At 43.4% G+C, this 18,863-nt stretch overlaps 1 protein-coding gene across 2 annotated transcripts; it reads right to left on the reverse strand.

The window, feature by feature from the left end:
• Positions 1–5: 5 nt before the first annotated feature.
• LOC138632833 (bcl-2-modifying factor-like) lies at positions 6–12,844 on the reverse strand. 2 transcript variants are annotated; one of them, XM_069718679.1, is made up of 5 exons: positions 12,667–12,844; positions 10,578–10,758; positions 9,760–9,962; positions 8,911–9,006; positions 4,962–5,040 (listed from the first exon to the last, which is right to left on the reverse strand). In XM_069718679.1, the coding sequence occupies exons 2-4, from the start codon at positions 10,747–10,749 to the stop codon at positions 8,947–8,949; spliced, it is 435 nt and encodes a 144-aa protein (XP_069574780.1). In that variant the 5' UTR covers positions 10,750–10,758; positions 12,667–12,844; the 3' UTR covers positions 4,962–5,040; positions 8,911–8,946. The 2 variants fall into 2 exon arrangements, with proteins under 2 accessions (XP_069574779.1, XP_069574780.1); XM_069718678.1 differs by lacking the exon at positions 8,911–9,006 and having other exon boundaries at positions 6–5,040.
• Positions 12,845–18,863: the final 6,019 nt, after the last annotated feature.

The following is an 18,863-nucleotide window of genomic DNA, read 5'->3' on the forward strand; positions in this document are numbered from 1 at the left end:
ACGGGTCACCTTCAATAGAATTTTATTGAAAAAAAAGTACCAATAAACAACAAGAAATGCAAGAAAAAGATTCGTAGAGCAAAGCTCTGTATGTACAGCATATTGCACTACATAACAAATTGTCTTTACTTCCATATTATATCAACAACCAAAAAATATATATAAACAAAAAAATGAGTGCACAGTAGAGTCTCGAAAACACACAGTCAATGTTTACAAAAATGCTACATTTTCGCTGGGTCTCATTTCTTGGTATACAGAGAGCGTGTGATAATCAAGACTTCGTTGAAACTGAGCAGTTAAAGGCATATTCGAGGGTTTTTAGAAATACATGTACACGTTATCTGTTGTGTAAAAGAGGGCAGTATTTCATTGCCACAAGCTGATGAGCCAAATTAACCACAAGCGTGGATTATTTTGGTTTGCTTGGTTTTGCGTATCCATCACAGTAAGATGTGCAAGGAATGTTGCAAGTTCATTTTCATTTAAAAAAAAAAAAAATGCTCTTGACTCTTGGACTTCAAAAAGGATCCTACTCGTATTAAAAATTATCTTACAAGCATGAACTGTCCTTAAAAAAGCAGACCCTTTTTCTTAAGAAAATACAATTTAAAAAGTTAAGAAAGACCATGAAGAAATGTTATCGTAAAAAAAAAACAATTCAAAAATCAAAACCTTCCTCAAAAAAACTTCAAATTTATATAAAGTGGACTACAAAATTCAAGACACTGACGGTTTCCATAAAATACATGTCCCACTCTTGGGACTCTCTGCACTCCCATATGTGATGAGTGCAGTTTGGGAACGTCATTCTAACAAAACTCTACAGGGCACCGTGGCGGCTTGTTTCCCTTTCCAATAAATCAAACAGGCCATCATACCAGAGGCTACTTGGTCAATGCACAGATATATACGGCTGACACGAGGCAAGATTAACCCAAGAGAACAATCCAGAGTATATACTTTACATTAACACACAGAGACCGATGGGATTTACAGAAACAAAGTACTTTCCAGTGCATATTGATTACAACACAATGATTAAGATTTCAGGATTGAAAACATAAACTAACGCCCTGTGACTTGAGTTGAATATGAAGGCAACCTTTTTAAGTATTTCTAACGTGGTGTTTGTCTTCAGTGAGGGGCGGGATGGGTGATGACTCATGAGGAATAGGTCGTATGCTGTTGAAACTTTGAGCTGCATTGAAGCTGCTGCTTTTCTGAACCACATATCGTGAATCTACCGATGACGACTGGTGAATCGGGGCGTGACAATATCGCGAGAAAGGTCTGAATTGGTTCGGCCCATCCCTGGAAAACCTCTTGAAGAGAAATACTCCACCCAAATCCTATTTTTTTCAGAATCAAACAGCCACCCGTGAAGGCTGGAAAGGCGGTTTGTAGTTTTCTGCTCCAAGAAGAGCAACAGCTGAAGTCATCACGAATTCAGTACGTTACGATGGTCACGTTTCACTCTGGTGGAAGCAGTGAAACTCATGAACGTGCAGTTAGCAGTCAAACCTGCCACCAGTCACGTTACTTGACTTCAAACGGTTCAAACCTACGAGAGATGAGTGACACTAAACGAGCAGAATTTGGGTCGAGTATCACGAGAAGCGATATCAGGCACAGTGAAGGCCAAGTCAAACAACTGAAGCATATACAAGTCCAAGACCACCAAAAACAAGAACGAAAGAAAAGGAAAATAAGTGATTGCACACACAGGTGTATACAGTAGAAATGGGCAAATATACCAAAAATAAATATGAAGGAAAAAATAAATTACAAAGAAAATGAACTGATGAACAATAACCATGTCATGAAGGAGCAGCACAAAGAGGAAGTCAAGAGCCAATGGTGAGACGGGGCGCTACGGGGACTGGCTCAGCGTTCAGGATCCGCAGGAAACTATAACCACAACCACATTCAGTGCACCTCGCACGCCTACGACTACATACTCAGTAGCCCCCGTCACCACCACAGCTGGTGAGTCAGCCTCCGACTCCTCCGTCCAACTGTACCTTTGTGTGTGCTGGGTGATTTCTAGATGAAATGAAAATAAAGAGACTTGACAAGACCTGGAGAGGTTTCATCATAAATAAACGGGTGACACCGCTGCTCTTCTTCTAACCACGTAGCAGATTCTCAAGGTTACCAGTAGCCCACAAAGTCCATCCCTGAGACATCTTGAGAGAGAATGAGAGAAACCCCTAATTATGCAGTGATAAACTTGACACATTGTAAGAAGCAAGTAATTACAGACCCCTGATATGTACTGCTCCTTGAGTCCAAACGTTGGCCTGGGTTCTTCAATGAAAAAAAACATAAACAGCATCAACAGTGTCTTTAAACATATTCATATTTCAACAATAATTACAGTCTTTTTCACTTTTGATTCAATTCAGAGACTGTTTGTCTGCTGAGACAGTGGTGGTTTCTACGTGCACCAAAGACAATACAAGATCACCCAACAGAAGATCAGATGATGTAAAACCCCATAAAGGCAGCCTGAGAGGAGGAGATTCTGTATCCCAGATTGGTTGCACCGTATTGTTTTGGTGTTCAGAACACAGAGGCTGTGAAAAGCAAACCAGGAAAACCGTTTAGTCGAGGCACCGGCCCGAAACTCTAAAACTCTTCTGTCGTCTGAAACACTGGTCAGTGAATTTTTCCAGAACTGATATCCGATCCAGATTCCAGACTGTGTTCAGTCAGGTCTCAACACTGATTATTTGTCTTGGACGTGTGAATGAATACATCTGAAATGTGGTGGCAAGAAAACAAGTCACAACTGAAAACCTTCATACGAGACGAGAGGTTAGCTCGGTAACGATCTGAAGTCTTGAAGGGAGGAGGTCTAGTGCAAAAACAGTGGATCCACAGCTCCACTTCAAGGGCATGGAGGTCAGAAAACAATCACATCCAAAGAACACATCTAAAACAAAGGGAAGTTGAGAACTAACAACTGAATATCTGGTGAAATTAAAAAAAATAATAAAATGCTAGACTTGACTTTGCCTGATTATTTGTGGGTGAGAATAAATGCGTTCCTTTGCTCAGAAAAAAATGTGATTGACTCTTGTGTTTTAGGATTGTGCACTGTGCAAGAACTTCAATCGTTTTCTACATGCATGCAAAAGTCAGCACCCCGTGATTTTAACACGGATATCTCTTCAGTGTGCTATCTCGGACGTCATTTAACCCCTCGCGTACATCTGTGAGTAATAACCATTAGAATAAGTGGAGCGATGAGCACCACGCTGCTCAATAACAAACACTCTTCAACCATGAGGACAGCAGCTGTTGTTACTGCAGGAATAAGATGGCAACACAGAATCCTAATGATGCATTCACTGGCAAACAAATCTCATCCAAGATTTGGTCGGAAGAGATTTATCTTAATAATTGGATGACTCATGTCCACATGGCAATAAACTCGTGAGCCGATCGGTAGTTTTCCACTGCTTGTTTGTTACTGCTCAGTCTTGTCAGTTCATGCAACACCTAACGGCGTGACATGCGGCTTCCTTCTTCTTTGATGTTGGGCTGGTTTGCGTGTAGTCACCAGACTTGTTTGACCAGACAGCGATGTTCAGGACTGCTAACTCCACCCCGACACGTCTCGGGCCATCAAAAAGTCCCAAATGTTTGAAATGTAGCACATGACTAAAGACAGGCTCGCCTCCAGCTATCTGTGCATATGAAAAGGTATTTAGATAAGATTTCACAGTGTGACAACTTTTCCATGTGCAGAAACTTTACAGTCCCTCTAGGAAATTGTGATTTTGCAAATTCAACCAATCTTTTGCAATGTTGCAAAATCCCTGCTATTTTTCCACATTAAAGATAATCAATAGAAGCTGTGCTCAAGGTATTACTGCACAGCGTAAGCCTTTCAATCAAAACAAAAGTAATGACTCATTTCCAGTCAATAAGGCTCTTCAACCTTTTCTCTCAAAGTTTATAGAAAATGTCTTAATGTGAGAATTAAGCTAATCATCATCACTTATCCCTGCACCAGTTGAATTGTTCAGAATGGATTAAATTAGGTTTTATACACCCTTACAGATGCATTTTGTTTAGTTTTTCTGCATACAGTATTTATTGAATTAATATTTATAATGAATTTAAAACGCTTCTATGTACGTTTTTTTTTTTTTTTTTTTTTAATTGCAGGAGTTTTCTTGCACCGTAAAAAGCATTTTGATTGCAACAATTACAAAGAAACTCCCAGAGGGTCTGACTGTAGTTTGTTCCCAATATTTTGAATGATACCGAGGGATTATGTTCAAACTTAATACCATACCAAAGAAAATGGGGGAGTGACAAAAGAAAAATAGAAAGTAAAACAAAATAAGAGAAGATCAAATGTTCCATTGAGGTGAGGTGCAAAATGCTTTGTTCTGAGAAGTTGCCTCTTTGGAAGTTAGTAAATCGACTTGACTGGTCACCTGGGAAACTTCAGAGGAGAAAATGTCACACCACATTTCCTTTCATTTCCAAAACCATCTCATTTTGCCTGTCAAAATTGCTCAATACTCATTCTGGCAGAAGACACTGAATAAGGCATTCCCAGGGTGTGTGGAGGTCATTAAAGATGGATACATGTTGAAGTGCAAAAATTTAACAAGAACAATGTACTGTACAAAACTACTACACCACATGTACGCCAAATTATGAACATTGTCCTTGAGAGGAATCTCGGAGCATCATGGCATCTTCTTGGAAAGAAAAAAAACCACACGACCTTGTATAAAAGTGGGTTGTCTCCGTCCCGCGGTGACCTTTGTGTCTCCTTTCTTTTCTCCCCCAAACAGACCCGTGTTAGATTTGACAGTGCCGTTAGGAGTCCAGTTCCGCACAGAGTTGGAGAAAAGGGGGGCGGCGGGGTGGGTGGAGGTGCGCAAGGTGAAGATGCCCTCACCTCTGTCCTGCACCTCCTCCTCCAGCTATGAACCCCCGGTCAAACAGAAGGCTGAGGAGGGCGGCGGCCAGGCGCCACCACAGCGGCCCCCGGTTCCTTTGGTTTCGATGATACTGAAAAAACAGACAGAACATACAGCCGTTGTTGCACGCTGTAGAAGCTGAACATGCAGTGCTAGAAACAGTCATTAGTTTGGGTTTTGGGTCTGAGGTTTAGTTTGCGTTGGCTGTGATGTACGCTGATTGACAGCGAGCACGGTGAAAAGGGTCAACCGAGACGAGACGGAACCAGACACCCGAACGACGCCGATATTTTCACAACAGTCTGCTTCTGTCCCCAACGATACTTATTAGAGAGGCCTCCCTTTGTGAGCGGGATCCCAACACACATTCCAAACCATAAACACGTTCATCATACGGTCACACTTCCTCTTAATCTTTCTGGCAGAGACCAGCAGCTCGGGAGGAGACTCGCTCGGGTTTGCGAGCCAATTGGATTGTGTGCGATTAGGGGGATAATGCTATCTCTGCCATTGAGAAGCCGAGATAAGATAATTGCACCAAATGGGATTAGGGAGCTCTTGATGAGAGGCAGGGAGTCTCTGGAAAACACGTATCTGTATGAGAGAGGTACAGTAGTCCGGCAGCTCATCTGCAGACAAAAGACAGGCTCTACTACACCTGATAACGCTCCGGCTATTTTCAGACCACGAGGCTCGTAATCTGAGGACAACCAGGGAGACTCCAGAGGATTTTTTTTTTTCACAACAATGCATGAAAGTGTACGACGCTTTCTTGACAACAATGTACTATTGTTTACAAAAGCCCAAATATCTAAAGGCAGAGATTAGATTTCCACATTTAGAAGACTTAACGTGGCGTCCAAACCTTGACCTAGTTAACAAGTCAAGAATTGCCACTGTGATAATAAGCATCTGTGTTTCTATACTCTTATCTAATTGTGGTGAACATTGCAGGGTGTTGCATAAGCTTTGCCAGGTTCCAACCAGCATCTGTGTCTCTTACTCGTACTCACTTTTTGCTCGATAGAAGACAAAAATAAATAATCAAATAATTTAAGGCAAAGAGTTCTGGGAAGTTCTCTGTTGCATGAAATCTTGCCTGCATATATTTTGATAAGGATATAGTAATATAATAATGTCTGCTTCAGAAAACATAAGCAATATTTATACGCAGCACAGAGTGGATGAGCTCACCGTGATACGTTTATGTTGCAGTTTTGGCAGCCAGTCGGGCTCGACTTGGTAAACACTGCCGTGCCTTAAGTCTTTTCAATTTCAAACTAAATCATATGAGACTACAGTCTACTACAGGAAGGCAAACTGGCAGCATACGTGCAATTACATGTATATTGTAGGTCAACATGAGTAATATTTAATGGTGCTCAGCATTTGAACATTAGACAGTAAAAGCTGCTAAAAATGAGTCAACCGAGGGATTTATCATGCTAGAGTTTTTGTGTTTTGAGTTTGCGTGAGATACAATTAATCTTTAGTCAGAAACACAATGTTCACGTGCCCTCTGCTCTGTTGGGCTGAGAGAGAGAGAGACAACTAGACAAACACAGAGAGTAAGAGTAACAAAAAGAGATGTGCAGAGGCCTGTTGTGACTTAGTCATGAGTCACGCCACCAACTGTCAAACTGAGGCTCTAAATTTAGCGATAGAGAGACAGAGTTTAGCCAGATTGTCTGTGTCGTCACTCTGACACAAGCCTGATGTGCTTTATCAGTGTCACATGCAGGCTGTCTGTCAAGGCCTTGCCTTATCACTTGAGTAAACAGGCCAGCCTCCAAAACAAGAAACTCTGCATTAGTCATATCAGCGAGGAGAGAAGGACCCAGGAAAAATACAAACATATAACAGAGGTTATTAGATAATCCAGAACAGAACTAACCGACATTCCCGTCAACACAAATCCTCAAAGAAGAATGAATAAAAATGTAATATTTTTTTTTTTTTCCAGCACGACTCCCCCCCCCCCCCCCCCCGACTGAGTGCTGAAAAGAGAGATTGACGTGCCCTCGCTGAAACAGTAAAGAGATAAAGCCACGAACAGTGCGTGCAAATGCACACTCAGCCGCACACACAGGAGATATTCAACCCTGCTTTCAACACCTCATATCGAAAAAAGCAGGAGTCGTCTCTCTTAAAAAAACATGGGGATGAAACCTAACTCTGCTCCCTGCCCTGTGCAGGCTGGAGCTGTCTTCCTGCCATTGTGACTGTCATTATTGCCTTGTCTCAAATGGCGGGCCGGCTAATGTCAGCCATCCTCCAGGGACCTCAGAGTCCCCTCCAGACCTCTTTTGACTGAGGGGCAATTTATCTGTCAGCATCCACCAGCACTCCTTTGCTACCTAATCCCTCTTTTCGCTGGGGGCCACGGGCTCCCATGGAGAACACTCGCAGCCACATTGCTCCAAAATCTATCAAGATGATGGCAAGCAAAGGCACACGGGACAAGTGTCTGCATTAAATAACTCGCCTAATAAATCGCCTACTGACAGGAGCAGCAAGAATGACAGCTGATGAACAGTAACGCCATTAAGCTGTGGGAGTTTTTGTACTGACTGTCAGACCGTGTGATAGCGAGAAGTGAGAGATGGCAAAAAGCAGAAAAACAAGTATGGGTGTATTCATGCATGAGCATGAACACATGCACGCACAATACAATGAATTGCACAACCAGAGCCAGAAATAGTAATTACAGAGGCTGCAGTGGAATCACGCATCCAAAACCCTACATCACTGTTTAGGTTGTACAAACATCCCTCTGTAGCAGCCAGACACACGCACACGCACACGCGCACGCGCACACACACACACACACACACACACACACACACACACACACACACACGACTTAAAGGACAAGCATCAATAGTAGTTGTACTCGTCTCTAACTGCCTGACTGACTCGTGACGTAGGCAAACATATTATTTCTTTCAGTCACTCATCCTCACAGCAAAAAGGTTACGGGTTCGATTCCAGGCTTTTCTGTGTGGAGTTTGCACGTTCTCCCCTCTTTGCCTGATGGGTTCTCTCCGGCTACTCCGGCTTCCTCCCACCGTCCAAAAACATGCATCTCAGCTTAATTGGTGATTCTACAAAAATGGACCCTGTTGGAGATAAAGCCGGTGTAGATAATAGATGAATCAGTCACTGAGGAGCTTCACACGAATCTCTTCTTCAGGATGTGACTTCAGATTTCACTCTGACTGTCCTCTCTGCTGTTTACTCAACCCGCAAAGGGAGCAAAAGCCACTTCCTCATCCCCTGACCCAGGCCTGCCTCCGTTGTGCGTCAGTAGATCCCGGCCGCACACACACACACATATCACAACAGCCCACCTGTCACAGTCTGGTGGTGTGTGTGCATCGACAGTGTCACAATACACGAGTCGTACTATGCTGCAGGGGTATAAATAACGTCTGCTTGATAAGCACCAGAAAATGTGAATCTGTGTTGCACTTCACAGAATAAAAACTTTTGTATTATGTATTGCAGAGAGGTTTTAAGATAACTGAGGAGGGTTGTTACTTGATCGTTTGAGGTTCAATTTCCACCCCCCCCCCCCCTCCATATACATGCTCGTACCATTATTATAGATAGCCCCCTCCCCCCTCCCGTGTAGACCTCTTATTTGGGTGTCTCCTGTGGCCACTCCTTGACGAGGGAAGGGGCTGACTGGAGACTCCCTGGAACCACAGCTGTTCCCCTCTGGGCTCACGTGCTGAGCTTCGGGTTACAACATGTTTACCTACTCCTGCCACTTCTGCTTTTTTCCTGGATGTATCAGTATGTGTGGATGCGTGCGTGTTTAAATGTGAATAAATATTGCGTGTTAGACTGCTAACCACCTGTGCAACAGAAGTCTTGCACTCTGCAGAAAGTCTCCCAGTGGTTCGATGTGTATTTTGAAGCCAAAGAGGTAACAGTAGGTCATGCTTTTATAACACACCATCACGAAAGCAGCAAACTAAGTCAGTGGACACCGTCACCCGGACCACAGTGTGCTGTTTGAGACCAGGCATCCTCCATGCCACTTGCCAGCACACTGAGGAAACAGGAGAAAGGAGAGAGAAATAAACAGGAAGAGGAGGCAATGGAGGTTGGGAGGGAGGGGGGCAGGGGGTTAGGAGGGGTGGCGGGGGTTGGCCAGGTGGGGGAAGGGCTGACCTGGTTCTGCAATGTCTTTGGCTTGAGGGAAAAGGGGGGGGGGGTGAGACTCTGGGCTGAAGTTCTGCATGTGCACAGCCTCTCCAAAACAAATAAGGAGCAAGCACAATAAAAGAGAGCAAACTTTTGACCCACCATTAATCTCTGTCAGATCAACATGAGATCCAAATATTGATTTTAAAACAGTGTGCAGATGGTGTTCCTGATGGGAGGACTGTACTTTTTAAGGCTATGACATTAGAAACACCCTCTTAACCTGACACACTTACCCTGGGTTTAATCACAGCAGACTTTACGTGCAGCATGAACTACAGAAAAGACTTTAAGGCATTGTTTTCTCATATGGTTGTCGGTATGTTGTTTCAGGAACTTGTATAAAAGTCCATCTCCCTGCCTTCACTGCCTTTCTGTGTTTCGTCTGGAGTTGATCCCAAAAATTAAGAGTTTAATTTTCCCTGTAATAGTTACAGCAAGCAGTGAAATTAGAAAATGAAAGGGATATTATGGTCTGACTACCTGAGCGGCAACACGGTGCTAAAGTGTGCCCGTTCAGTTATGCTTGTTTACTGCCGTCGAATGCCGAAGTGTCTGTCCTGTGTACAGTCAGCAGGATGCATCGTTTCCTCCTCACCAGTTGTAGGTGATCCCGGTGAAACTGGTCTCCGATCAGCTGGAGTTTCTGTCCGATGCAGGCCTCCACGCTGCGCGCCACATGTTGCTGCCGGGGCAGCCGCTCCATCCCGTTTTCCTCCTCCTCTCTTTCTTGTTGTCTCACGTCTTGATCCCGAACAAGCTCAAAGCGTGCTGGGAAGTGCAATCGAAAACCTGCGTTACCTGTTGAGGGTCAAAGCTGATTACTTATTATTTTGTAAACAACACAACAGTGCAAATACATCAAATGACACCTGACATGCATATTTAATTTTTTTTTTTTTTACTACCGATACAAAGATCAGCCAAATGCTGCTGAATTATCCTCTGACCAAACAGACTGTTTGGATTTAAGCACAGTTTTCACATTTTATTTAAGTCTCATAAGTCACTGACACAACGAACTCACATGACTCAGAAGGTCAGACGGTTGTTGCGGAGCTACTTTGGTATGATTGCTCGTATATGGCGCCAATCTGACTTTGCTGTCACTGATAATCAGTTCACTGAAGAGCTGTGGCGCAGGTGAGCACTTCTGTCACGTCCTTTCAGTCACAATGCCAGGCTGGCGCCTTTTGAATAGCAAAGCAGCTGGGTACACTACATACAGACCATAAAAGCCTCCGTGATGACGACTATCGGGCGCCAGGAGTGAGATCAGTGCAGGAATACTGTTGGCCATTTCTCACAGAAAATCTCACATCACGCTTTCGTGGTTTCAGTTTTATAACACTGGTTGTCACGCACAAGGCAAGGTTCCTTTTTCTCTTTGGAAACACAGTATGTCGTCAGCCTCACCGTAGAAGAGTGGTCTGGGCTCCTCTGCGACTCCATAGGGCAGCATGCCGTTGCTCGATACCAGGGCAGGACCAGGTGTCTGTGTGCCCCGGTCTTCACACTTTATCTCCCTGAATGTTGTGCGCCAGCAGTGGAGGTCTGGCTCAAACACATCATCCTCCTCATCGTCCATACGGGGGCACTATAAAATGAGCGCGAGCAGAGAGAGAGAGAGAGAGAGAGGGTTACTTCTAAATCTAAATATAGAATACTTGTCCAGCAGTGAGTGTATAAATCCATTGTGTCCCAGGTTCCCTTCACAAATAATGGTAACCTTGGACAAGTCTGGATTAGAGCCGATGGGATGATCTCAGACACATTCATTACTGGTTCATTCGTCCAAAGCCTTCATTATCATTATAGACAACCTGTCTGGGTTATAATGAGCGCCCTCAAATCAATAAAACCACAGTGGATGAGTCGGGGAGGAGAAATTGAGCAAACGGTTTGCCTTCATTTGTGGCAAAGAGCTCAGTGCTTATTTAGACAAATGGCTCGGCTCAACTCAGTGAAGAAACCACACAATTCGCTGCGGTTATGAGACTCAGTTACATAAAAGGGAGTTTGGCTGACTTGGTTAAATGAGAGGTAGATTGATTCAGTCTTTTGTGTGTGTGTGTGTGTGTGTGTGTGTGTGTGTGTGTGTGTGTGTGTGTGTGTGTGTGTGTTAAGCAGCCCTCTGGACAGGAGTTGTCTAATATAGAGTACAATGCAAACCATTGCAAGTATCAGTGTTCAGTATGAATACAATTTATAGATATTTCCATGGAAATGCAACGACAAGAATAATAAAATGCCTCATTATGATTCATTAAAACAATCTTACCACAGTGTGGTAGATCTCAAGGATGCACTTGGCTATCTTTCCATTTCACTCAACCCCGAATCATTTGGTGGGTCAAAGAGTTATCAAAATATGGGTGAAATTCAAGTTGCCTGGCGAGCACAAGCCCAAGTCACCACTGAGTTGTAATACAGGGTTATACTACTACCACACTTCCAAATTAGGGTCCGCAGCAAAAGGATAATGACAGTCTTTGAGGAAAATCCTAAGCCACTCTCCCTAGCCTGGTCTGTCAGCTTGCCAGCTCCCCGAGAAGGAGTTTTCATTTCTTCACCCAACATAAGCAGATTGTCCTTTTTCTCCAGCGTGCCCAGAGCTCACGATATTACCGCGCGCTCACAATAAACCCTGTGCGTAAAACCACTTAATGTTTTGTTTTGACAAACACAGAGTAAGAACATGAGCTCAGGAGGAGAAGAAAACAAAACGACTTCAACTTCCAGATATAGTGAGCTGTTGGTCTCCTGACCAGGCAGGGAGCGGAGTGTTTGCGTCAGACAGTGGCTCCCCCTGCTGCAGACAAAATAACCCGAACAAAAGGGAAGGAGCTTCAGGGAGATGGGGGGAGGCAGCTCTGTTTTCAAACTAGTTCTATTCACGGCAGCACATCGCGCCATTAACCTTAAATTGGACCTTCAATGACGCATAACCACCTCGAGCTCAAAAAGCAAGTGGCAGAGTCTCGCGACATTTCTTATATTTCAAGAAGTGGCGCTCGTTCACGACTAACAATTAAAACGTGACGTGCGAAAATGCAGTTATGTGGATGAATATTAAAATTAAATTAAAAAAAAACAGATTGGGAGGGAGGGAGGGGGGAGAACACAGAGTGTGAAATGTGCAAACATACACGCGTTGAGGAGGCTTCTGGTGTGCATGAAGAAAAACATTTTAACACGGTGCCGAAACATGACCGCCATGCAGCGTGAAGCCCACTCAGCCTCGGAGCTCTGCAAACCGGGAAAGCCGGTATAATTCAAATGTTTGCTGAATGACAGCCCGAGTTTAAAACGACACGCCGTTTTCCGGTCGGTCTGTTTTGACGTGTCACCGCAGCAGTGATGTGCACAACATGTCGACACTTCATTTGTTGCGTCAGCGTCGTTTCTTCCTCAAGACGCGCGTGTTATTTACTGTTAAAGCCCGCGCGCACCGGTCCGCCGGATAAAGGACACTTCACAGCGGGTTTCTGTCTCGTGAACTTACCACGAAGATTGGCTTCCTTGTAACGGACTGTCTTATACCCAGAAAAACAAAAAGAAAGAAACAAAAACAAAAACAAAAAAAAAGACAACAAGTTCAATATCCTGCCAAGTCAAGCAAGTTTAGTCCTTTTCACCTCCACGACTGCTTCCATTCTGGGAGGAAAGCTGCAACAAGCCGATTTAGTTTCGCCGACGTCAGCTCCACTGTGGCCCCGCCGCCGGGGCGTGGTGTTCAGCATTTAGTAAATAAACTTTCCTTAAAGCAGGCCGCGTTTCCGTCTGCCGACTCGCACTGCGTCGCTGCCGAGGCAGAGCACTTCCCTTTAAGGCGTATTTACACTCGTGCGCTGTGGCCAATGGCCGACTTTGTTTTTATCCCGCCTTCTGTGTCGCGTATTCAGACACGTGGACGGGAAATTCCCCAGAGCACGAGACCGCTTTCAGGCTACTACTGCGCTCATCTGATCAGCCTGACATGTGGAGGGTTCATTTAGCCATGCGTTAAAGTACCGGGAGAAAGTAACGGAGTACATTTACTCAAGTACTGTACTAGAGTTACAATTTTGAGGTACTGACTTGAAATACTCGTGTGCTTTCACTTGATTCAGGCGACTTCATACTCCCACTTCACTGTATTTCTGTGCAAGTGTGAATTTCCATGCACAACTCTGCAGAGGAACATGCTGAAGTTTGACGTTGCTGTATTGGCACTTTTACTTGAGTAAAGAATCTAAGATAAGATAAGATAAGATAAGATAAGATAAGATAAGATAAGATAAGATAAGATAAGATAAGATTGACTTTATTAATCCCACAAGAAAAAAACAAAAAGTGCACACAATTTACAAAAAAATTACAAATACGTATAAGATAAAAGAAATAAGATAGATTTTTTTTAAAAGTAAATTATTTTAGAATAAATACACACACAGACTACACACACACACACACAAATCTAACAAATTAAATCAAACTAAAAAAATTAATAAATACAGTTTGGGATGAATGAAAAAAATACGGAAAAAATACGATCAGAAGTTTTACGTCAATGCGTCACTGAAAAAGTTTATTATAGAGAATTACAAAGACAGCTGTGTACTTTAACTGTCTTTGGTGGGTAGACATTGTGAAAAACGGTGTATAATGCCAGTATATAATACTACACACGTGCATGTAAACAAGTAAATACGTTTTTTGATATTTTGATAAGTATATATTTTCTGAGAGATTGAATTTAGGGTTGTTTTTTTGTTGTTGTTTTTTTATCACTCCTTGCGATGTTTGGCTGTTGTAAAAAGTGAATTTTCCCTGTGAGGATGAATAAAGGCCTATCTTATCACAATCTCTTCCCTTTACATCGATTGCATTGTTTATATAAAACACTGTTTAGCTCAGTAATAATAATAATATTCATTTTATTCATATACAGTGAGCTAATTGTTAACCAAGTCCATGTTGTATTGATTCTTGCAGGCATGTTGTTGTGGAGGGCAGGGCAGGTGCTGGTGACACCCCCACCCCCCTATCCAACCCCGTCAGGGCTATCACTGATCAATAAACCCCGGGACAGCTGGAGCTGAGACCAACCCTCTGCATTCTCTCACAGATCATCACCCTGCCCCCCACCTCCTCTCCCTCTCTCGGCCCGTCCGTCAGCTGCGATCAGGTCTCACCACTGATCTGTGTGAGAAGTCACGGCTCCCTGCCTCCGCTGTCCTGCGTAGTAAATTGGATGGATCTGTAGGTTTGGCCTTTGTCCCACCTGCAGCCTCTCCAGAGAGGTGGGGACGCACTGCGGAGGGAGGTGGGGTTGGGAGGTGGGGTTGGGAGGTGGGGTTGGTTTCCTCACGAGCTGTGATATCAGAAACTTGATCACTTCTTGCATGAGTGGCCACTGTAAACAACAAAAGGCTCAAAGACATGGGAGCATTAGTTGCAGCTTTCTTTTGTGCTTTTCAGCAAACAAAGGCGACCCCCTCCCCTCCCCCTCCCCACACACACACACTCATACACTTTAAAGAAAAGAAGCCAAGAAAATGCCTGTAATTACTACAGAAGCCTTTTAAGCACAGGTCATTGAAAGTTAATGTACCATTCACTGTCCTATCGCTTATGAAAAAGGGAGAGATAGCTATCAGATTACTTTTTCATGGTAATTTGTTATTGAGCTGATTTATTATTTGAAAGAATCCTATAAAATGTTAATGAAAACCCTGAGTGTACAGTATTGATGACAATATATATGTATATATTTATATATCTTAAGAAAACAAACTAAGTTATTCATTATCGAACATTAGTGTGTGATGTATTGTGTTTGAAAGTAGCTGCAGAAATCACTGAGGCCATAAAGAAGCTCTCAGTGGGCCACAAAAACAGGCCTCTAAAGCATAAATAATGAATATGGATAAATTCACAGCAGCTCTTGCCTATATCTAGGAACATAAAATTTTAATTTAACACTGTTGGTTTAACTAAGCGAGTCATGTCTATCAGTGATGAAAGACATGTCTCAACGTCTTTGAAGTGCACACTGAGAAATTACATTAGTGAACCTCTCACAGAAATGACAATGTCAAAATGTCAAAAATATGGCGCCTGTGATGTCACTCTCTTTCTCAAACAATAGTGTCATTGAGTTGTGTTTTGCTTTGTGGAAGCAAGTGTTCATAAACAAGTTCCCATAGACCCTTGAGAAGCCTGGGAGAGTACAGGCAGGCATCAGTTTATGTTACATCAGAAAACTGTTTCTGAAGAGTGATGCGTGCGCACACACACACACACACACACACACACACACACACACACACACACACACACACACACACACACACACACACACACACACACACACACACACACACACACACACACACACACACACACACACACACACACACACACACACACATGGCTGCACAATCACATGCCCTACTTCCTCTGTAACCTCAAAAGCCCATTCTCACACACACACACACACACACACACACATGAGTGTGCACACACATCTATTACAACACACACACACACACACACACACACACACACACACACACACACACACACACACACACACACACACACACACACACACACACACATTTTCTCCCACCAAAACATTCTCAGCAATGTGAACCCTGCCTGGAAACTAGAAAGGAGGGATTTCATTTGCTCCAACTGGACATGTTCCATGGCAACTGCATCCTGACTGCAAGCCAGTTAGAGGAGACATGTGCGGCACCCTGACCCAACGATGGTGACCTGATAACACACGGGGGCTTGTTTTTCTGACTTCTTTGACCTCTAGTACTCACATATCTTGCTGATTTTTCTGAGAATTAAATTGGATGACATAGTCAGCAAAGTTAGGACCAAAGAGCACACAGATTTGTTTGTATGGGTATTTTTTTTGTGAGAACATGTATTGACATAAAGCATTTCATAGCCTCTTATCCTAATTTGAACACCGACTAACTGCCTAATCCCAAACTGAAACCTAAAATTAAGCCTAAAACCAAGTCTTAACCCCTCAAACAGCCCTTTAAAAAGTGATGACCTGCTAAAATGTTGTCACTTTCCTAAAATATCCCCACTTTGATGGTGTAAAACTCAAACTGGTCCTTATAAAAGAACCCAAACACATACACACACATCCACGTCGGCATTTGTGTAAAACTCCTGTGGGAATATCTGTAGGTCTGTTATCACCATCAAAGTCCTGCTATTTTTCTCTAAAGTCAAATGGCCCAGAGAAATACACTACGTGTACAGTGTGCGCCTTTATTCTGGCCGTATTACCTGATCTGATTTTTATCTGCAATGGAAGGTAACACCACAGTCAGGGATGACAGCCGCATGAAAAGAAGACAAATGGTAAAAGTAAAGTTAATTTTCCGTCAGCGAGCGACCTCTCACAGGTCCTCTCAGGTGAAGACACATTGAATAATGTAGCAGGCGTGGAGAGGAGGAGTGGGGTAATTTTGTGCTTCAACCCAGCCTCTTTTAGAAATTGTGGAGGTGAGGCTAGTTATGAAGCAATGACACCTGATCCGACCGCCTGTAACTGAGAGTGCTGACACAAATGGCCACCTTTTGTAAGGGCTGTCTGGTAATCATACATCCCCGTCTGGCTGCAGACTGCTGGCCAAACCTCTCACTCTCTAAGTGGCTCACATACAAAGGCCTTTGTTATTGTAGGGGATTGTTTCACACTTAAAAAAAAAACACAACACTAAAAAGAAATACAGAAATCCAAAGCTTTGTTGTTTTTTTTTTTTTTTCCATTGCAGAGTTTAAAAATGCATCAAAATGCATCATGTTCTAGGTTCAGTGAATGAGCTCATCGCATCATACTGTAAGGAACATCTTTCTTCTCGATGATGACACCATCACTCTCAAACGTCCTGTTAAAATTTATTTTTCAGGAAATGTCTGGTGATTTTCTGTATTTAAAAAAAAATAAACACTAAAACTCACAATGAGCGGATCCTGCTAACAAGTACTGTTTGTGTAGCCAACACATGAGCCTGTTACACGACAGTAACACGCCGCGGCACTGAGTGACATGTTTGTTAATTACGATGTCTTTTCACATCCTTTCTAAAGACTTTTTTTTTTAAACATGAATTCTGCTGCGCACAGATACAGACATTTCTGTACTAGCTTACACATGCTCATTTCATTTCTCTCTGAACCGAGAAACTGAGACATTATGTGGAACTTCTGACCCTTTGTCGAAACAACCATTATTTGATCCTCACTGCAGGCGACTGCTGTCCTCACGTTGCTCAGCCCTGCATGGTACATTGCGGTTTATATCGTTGTTAAAACACATTGAAGTCTAGCAAGTCACAGACTGCAGGTGATGCTTTCATGTAAAGCGAGAAGAATCAATTGAAACAGAGAAGCCCGTCTTCACGTCTCTCTCTCTCAATATTTTGCCTCTCGGCTACTCACGGGCAGCAGTCGACTCCAAAACTCTGCGGCTTCAATTAATGAGACGGACTGGAGTGTCAAGCTGTTCTGTTCACTCTGCGGAGAATGTGAGGGTGTATGTGTGGCAGCAGCCGTAACACTCATACCAACACGCACACAGTTGATAAGATTGGATAGCTGTGTGGGAGAGCTGACCAGTTATCCAGCCTTCACAAAGGCCCCCTGTTTAATCTGCTGCACACATTAAAGTCCCGGCACCTCAAAGCAGACATGTCCTTACAGCTGTGGACATGACTCTGTCTCTCCCTCTGAAGTGAGGCAGCACAGCGGTGTCCACGGCCGTGCGAGCACAGAAGCAGAGGATGAAGACTTGGAGACTGCTCACCATGAATGAGTCAATCTCACACCAGGGATATGACAATCCAAAGAGCCCTCAAAACCCAACTCAGCCCTTCAAGCGTGCACAAAGGGCTTTTCTCCACCATTAAAGGCGTCACACTGGTCCTTCAGCACTTTGAAATGCTGATATTGTTTTCCACAGGATTTTCGTCATGCTTTCAACATGAAATCCCAGAGGGAATAGCAAAAAGACATCAAATAACAGTAACAAATGGCTTAATATTTAATCGCTGCTGATCATTAAACAATTTTGAATAAAGCTGATTACAATCAGTGCTCTGGTTTTTACAACAGTACAGAATCACCACAGCTGCATCACGATTTATTTATTTGCGATTTAATTAACTGTGGATAGCTCAAAGGCAGCCGGCTGCTGCGTGGAGGTCCAGCATAGAGGTCTGCAAGCAGCCTGTGCAAAAAAAAAAAGAAAAAAAAAGCAACATTAACGGCATCTATCATCAGCTACTAATTATGCTGCCTGTGGGCCCGACTGGATCCGCTTTCAGCTTTGGGCTGCAGCCACCAAACACTTAGCATTCATATTTAATCACACCTCATTATCCACCAACAATGTAGGAAGGAGACAGAGACCTTACCTGATATGCCAGACAGACATGGTCAACATACAGACAGAAGAGAAAACTGTACACACACACACACACACACACACACCTGCAAAGACAAATAGCAACAGCACGTTATCACCCCCAGTGAACGGGCGTTTGGAAAGAGGTGCTTGAAGTGTCTTTGATGAGAGGCAGCGCCCCAATTCTGTGCTTTCTCAGCAACTCGGTCCTTTCATGTGAGATCCTTTTCTTTTCAGGGTTTTCTGGTTCAAAGAGCACCAAAAGCAAACGGAGGCTA

Source organism: Brachyistius frenatus, unplaced genomic scaffold (genome assembly GCF_029030835.1).
Source record: "Brachyistius frenatus isolate BFR_SWC_R1_liver_20210118 unplaced genomic scaffold, ASM2903083v1 Contig_196, whole genome shotgun sequence".
Lineage (NCBI taxonomy): Eukaryota > Metazoa > Chordata > Actinopteri > Embiotocidae > Brachyistius > Brachyistius frenatus.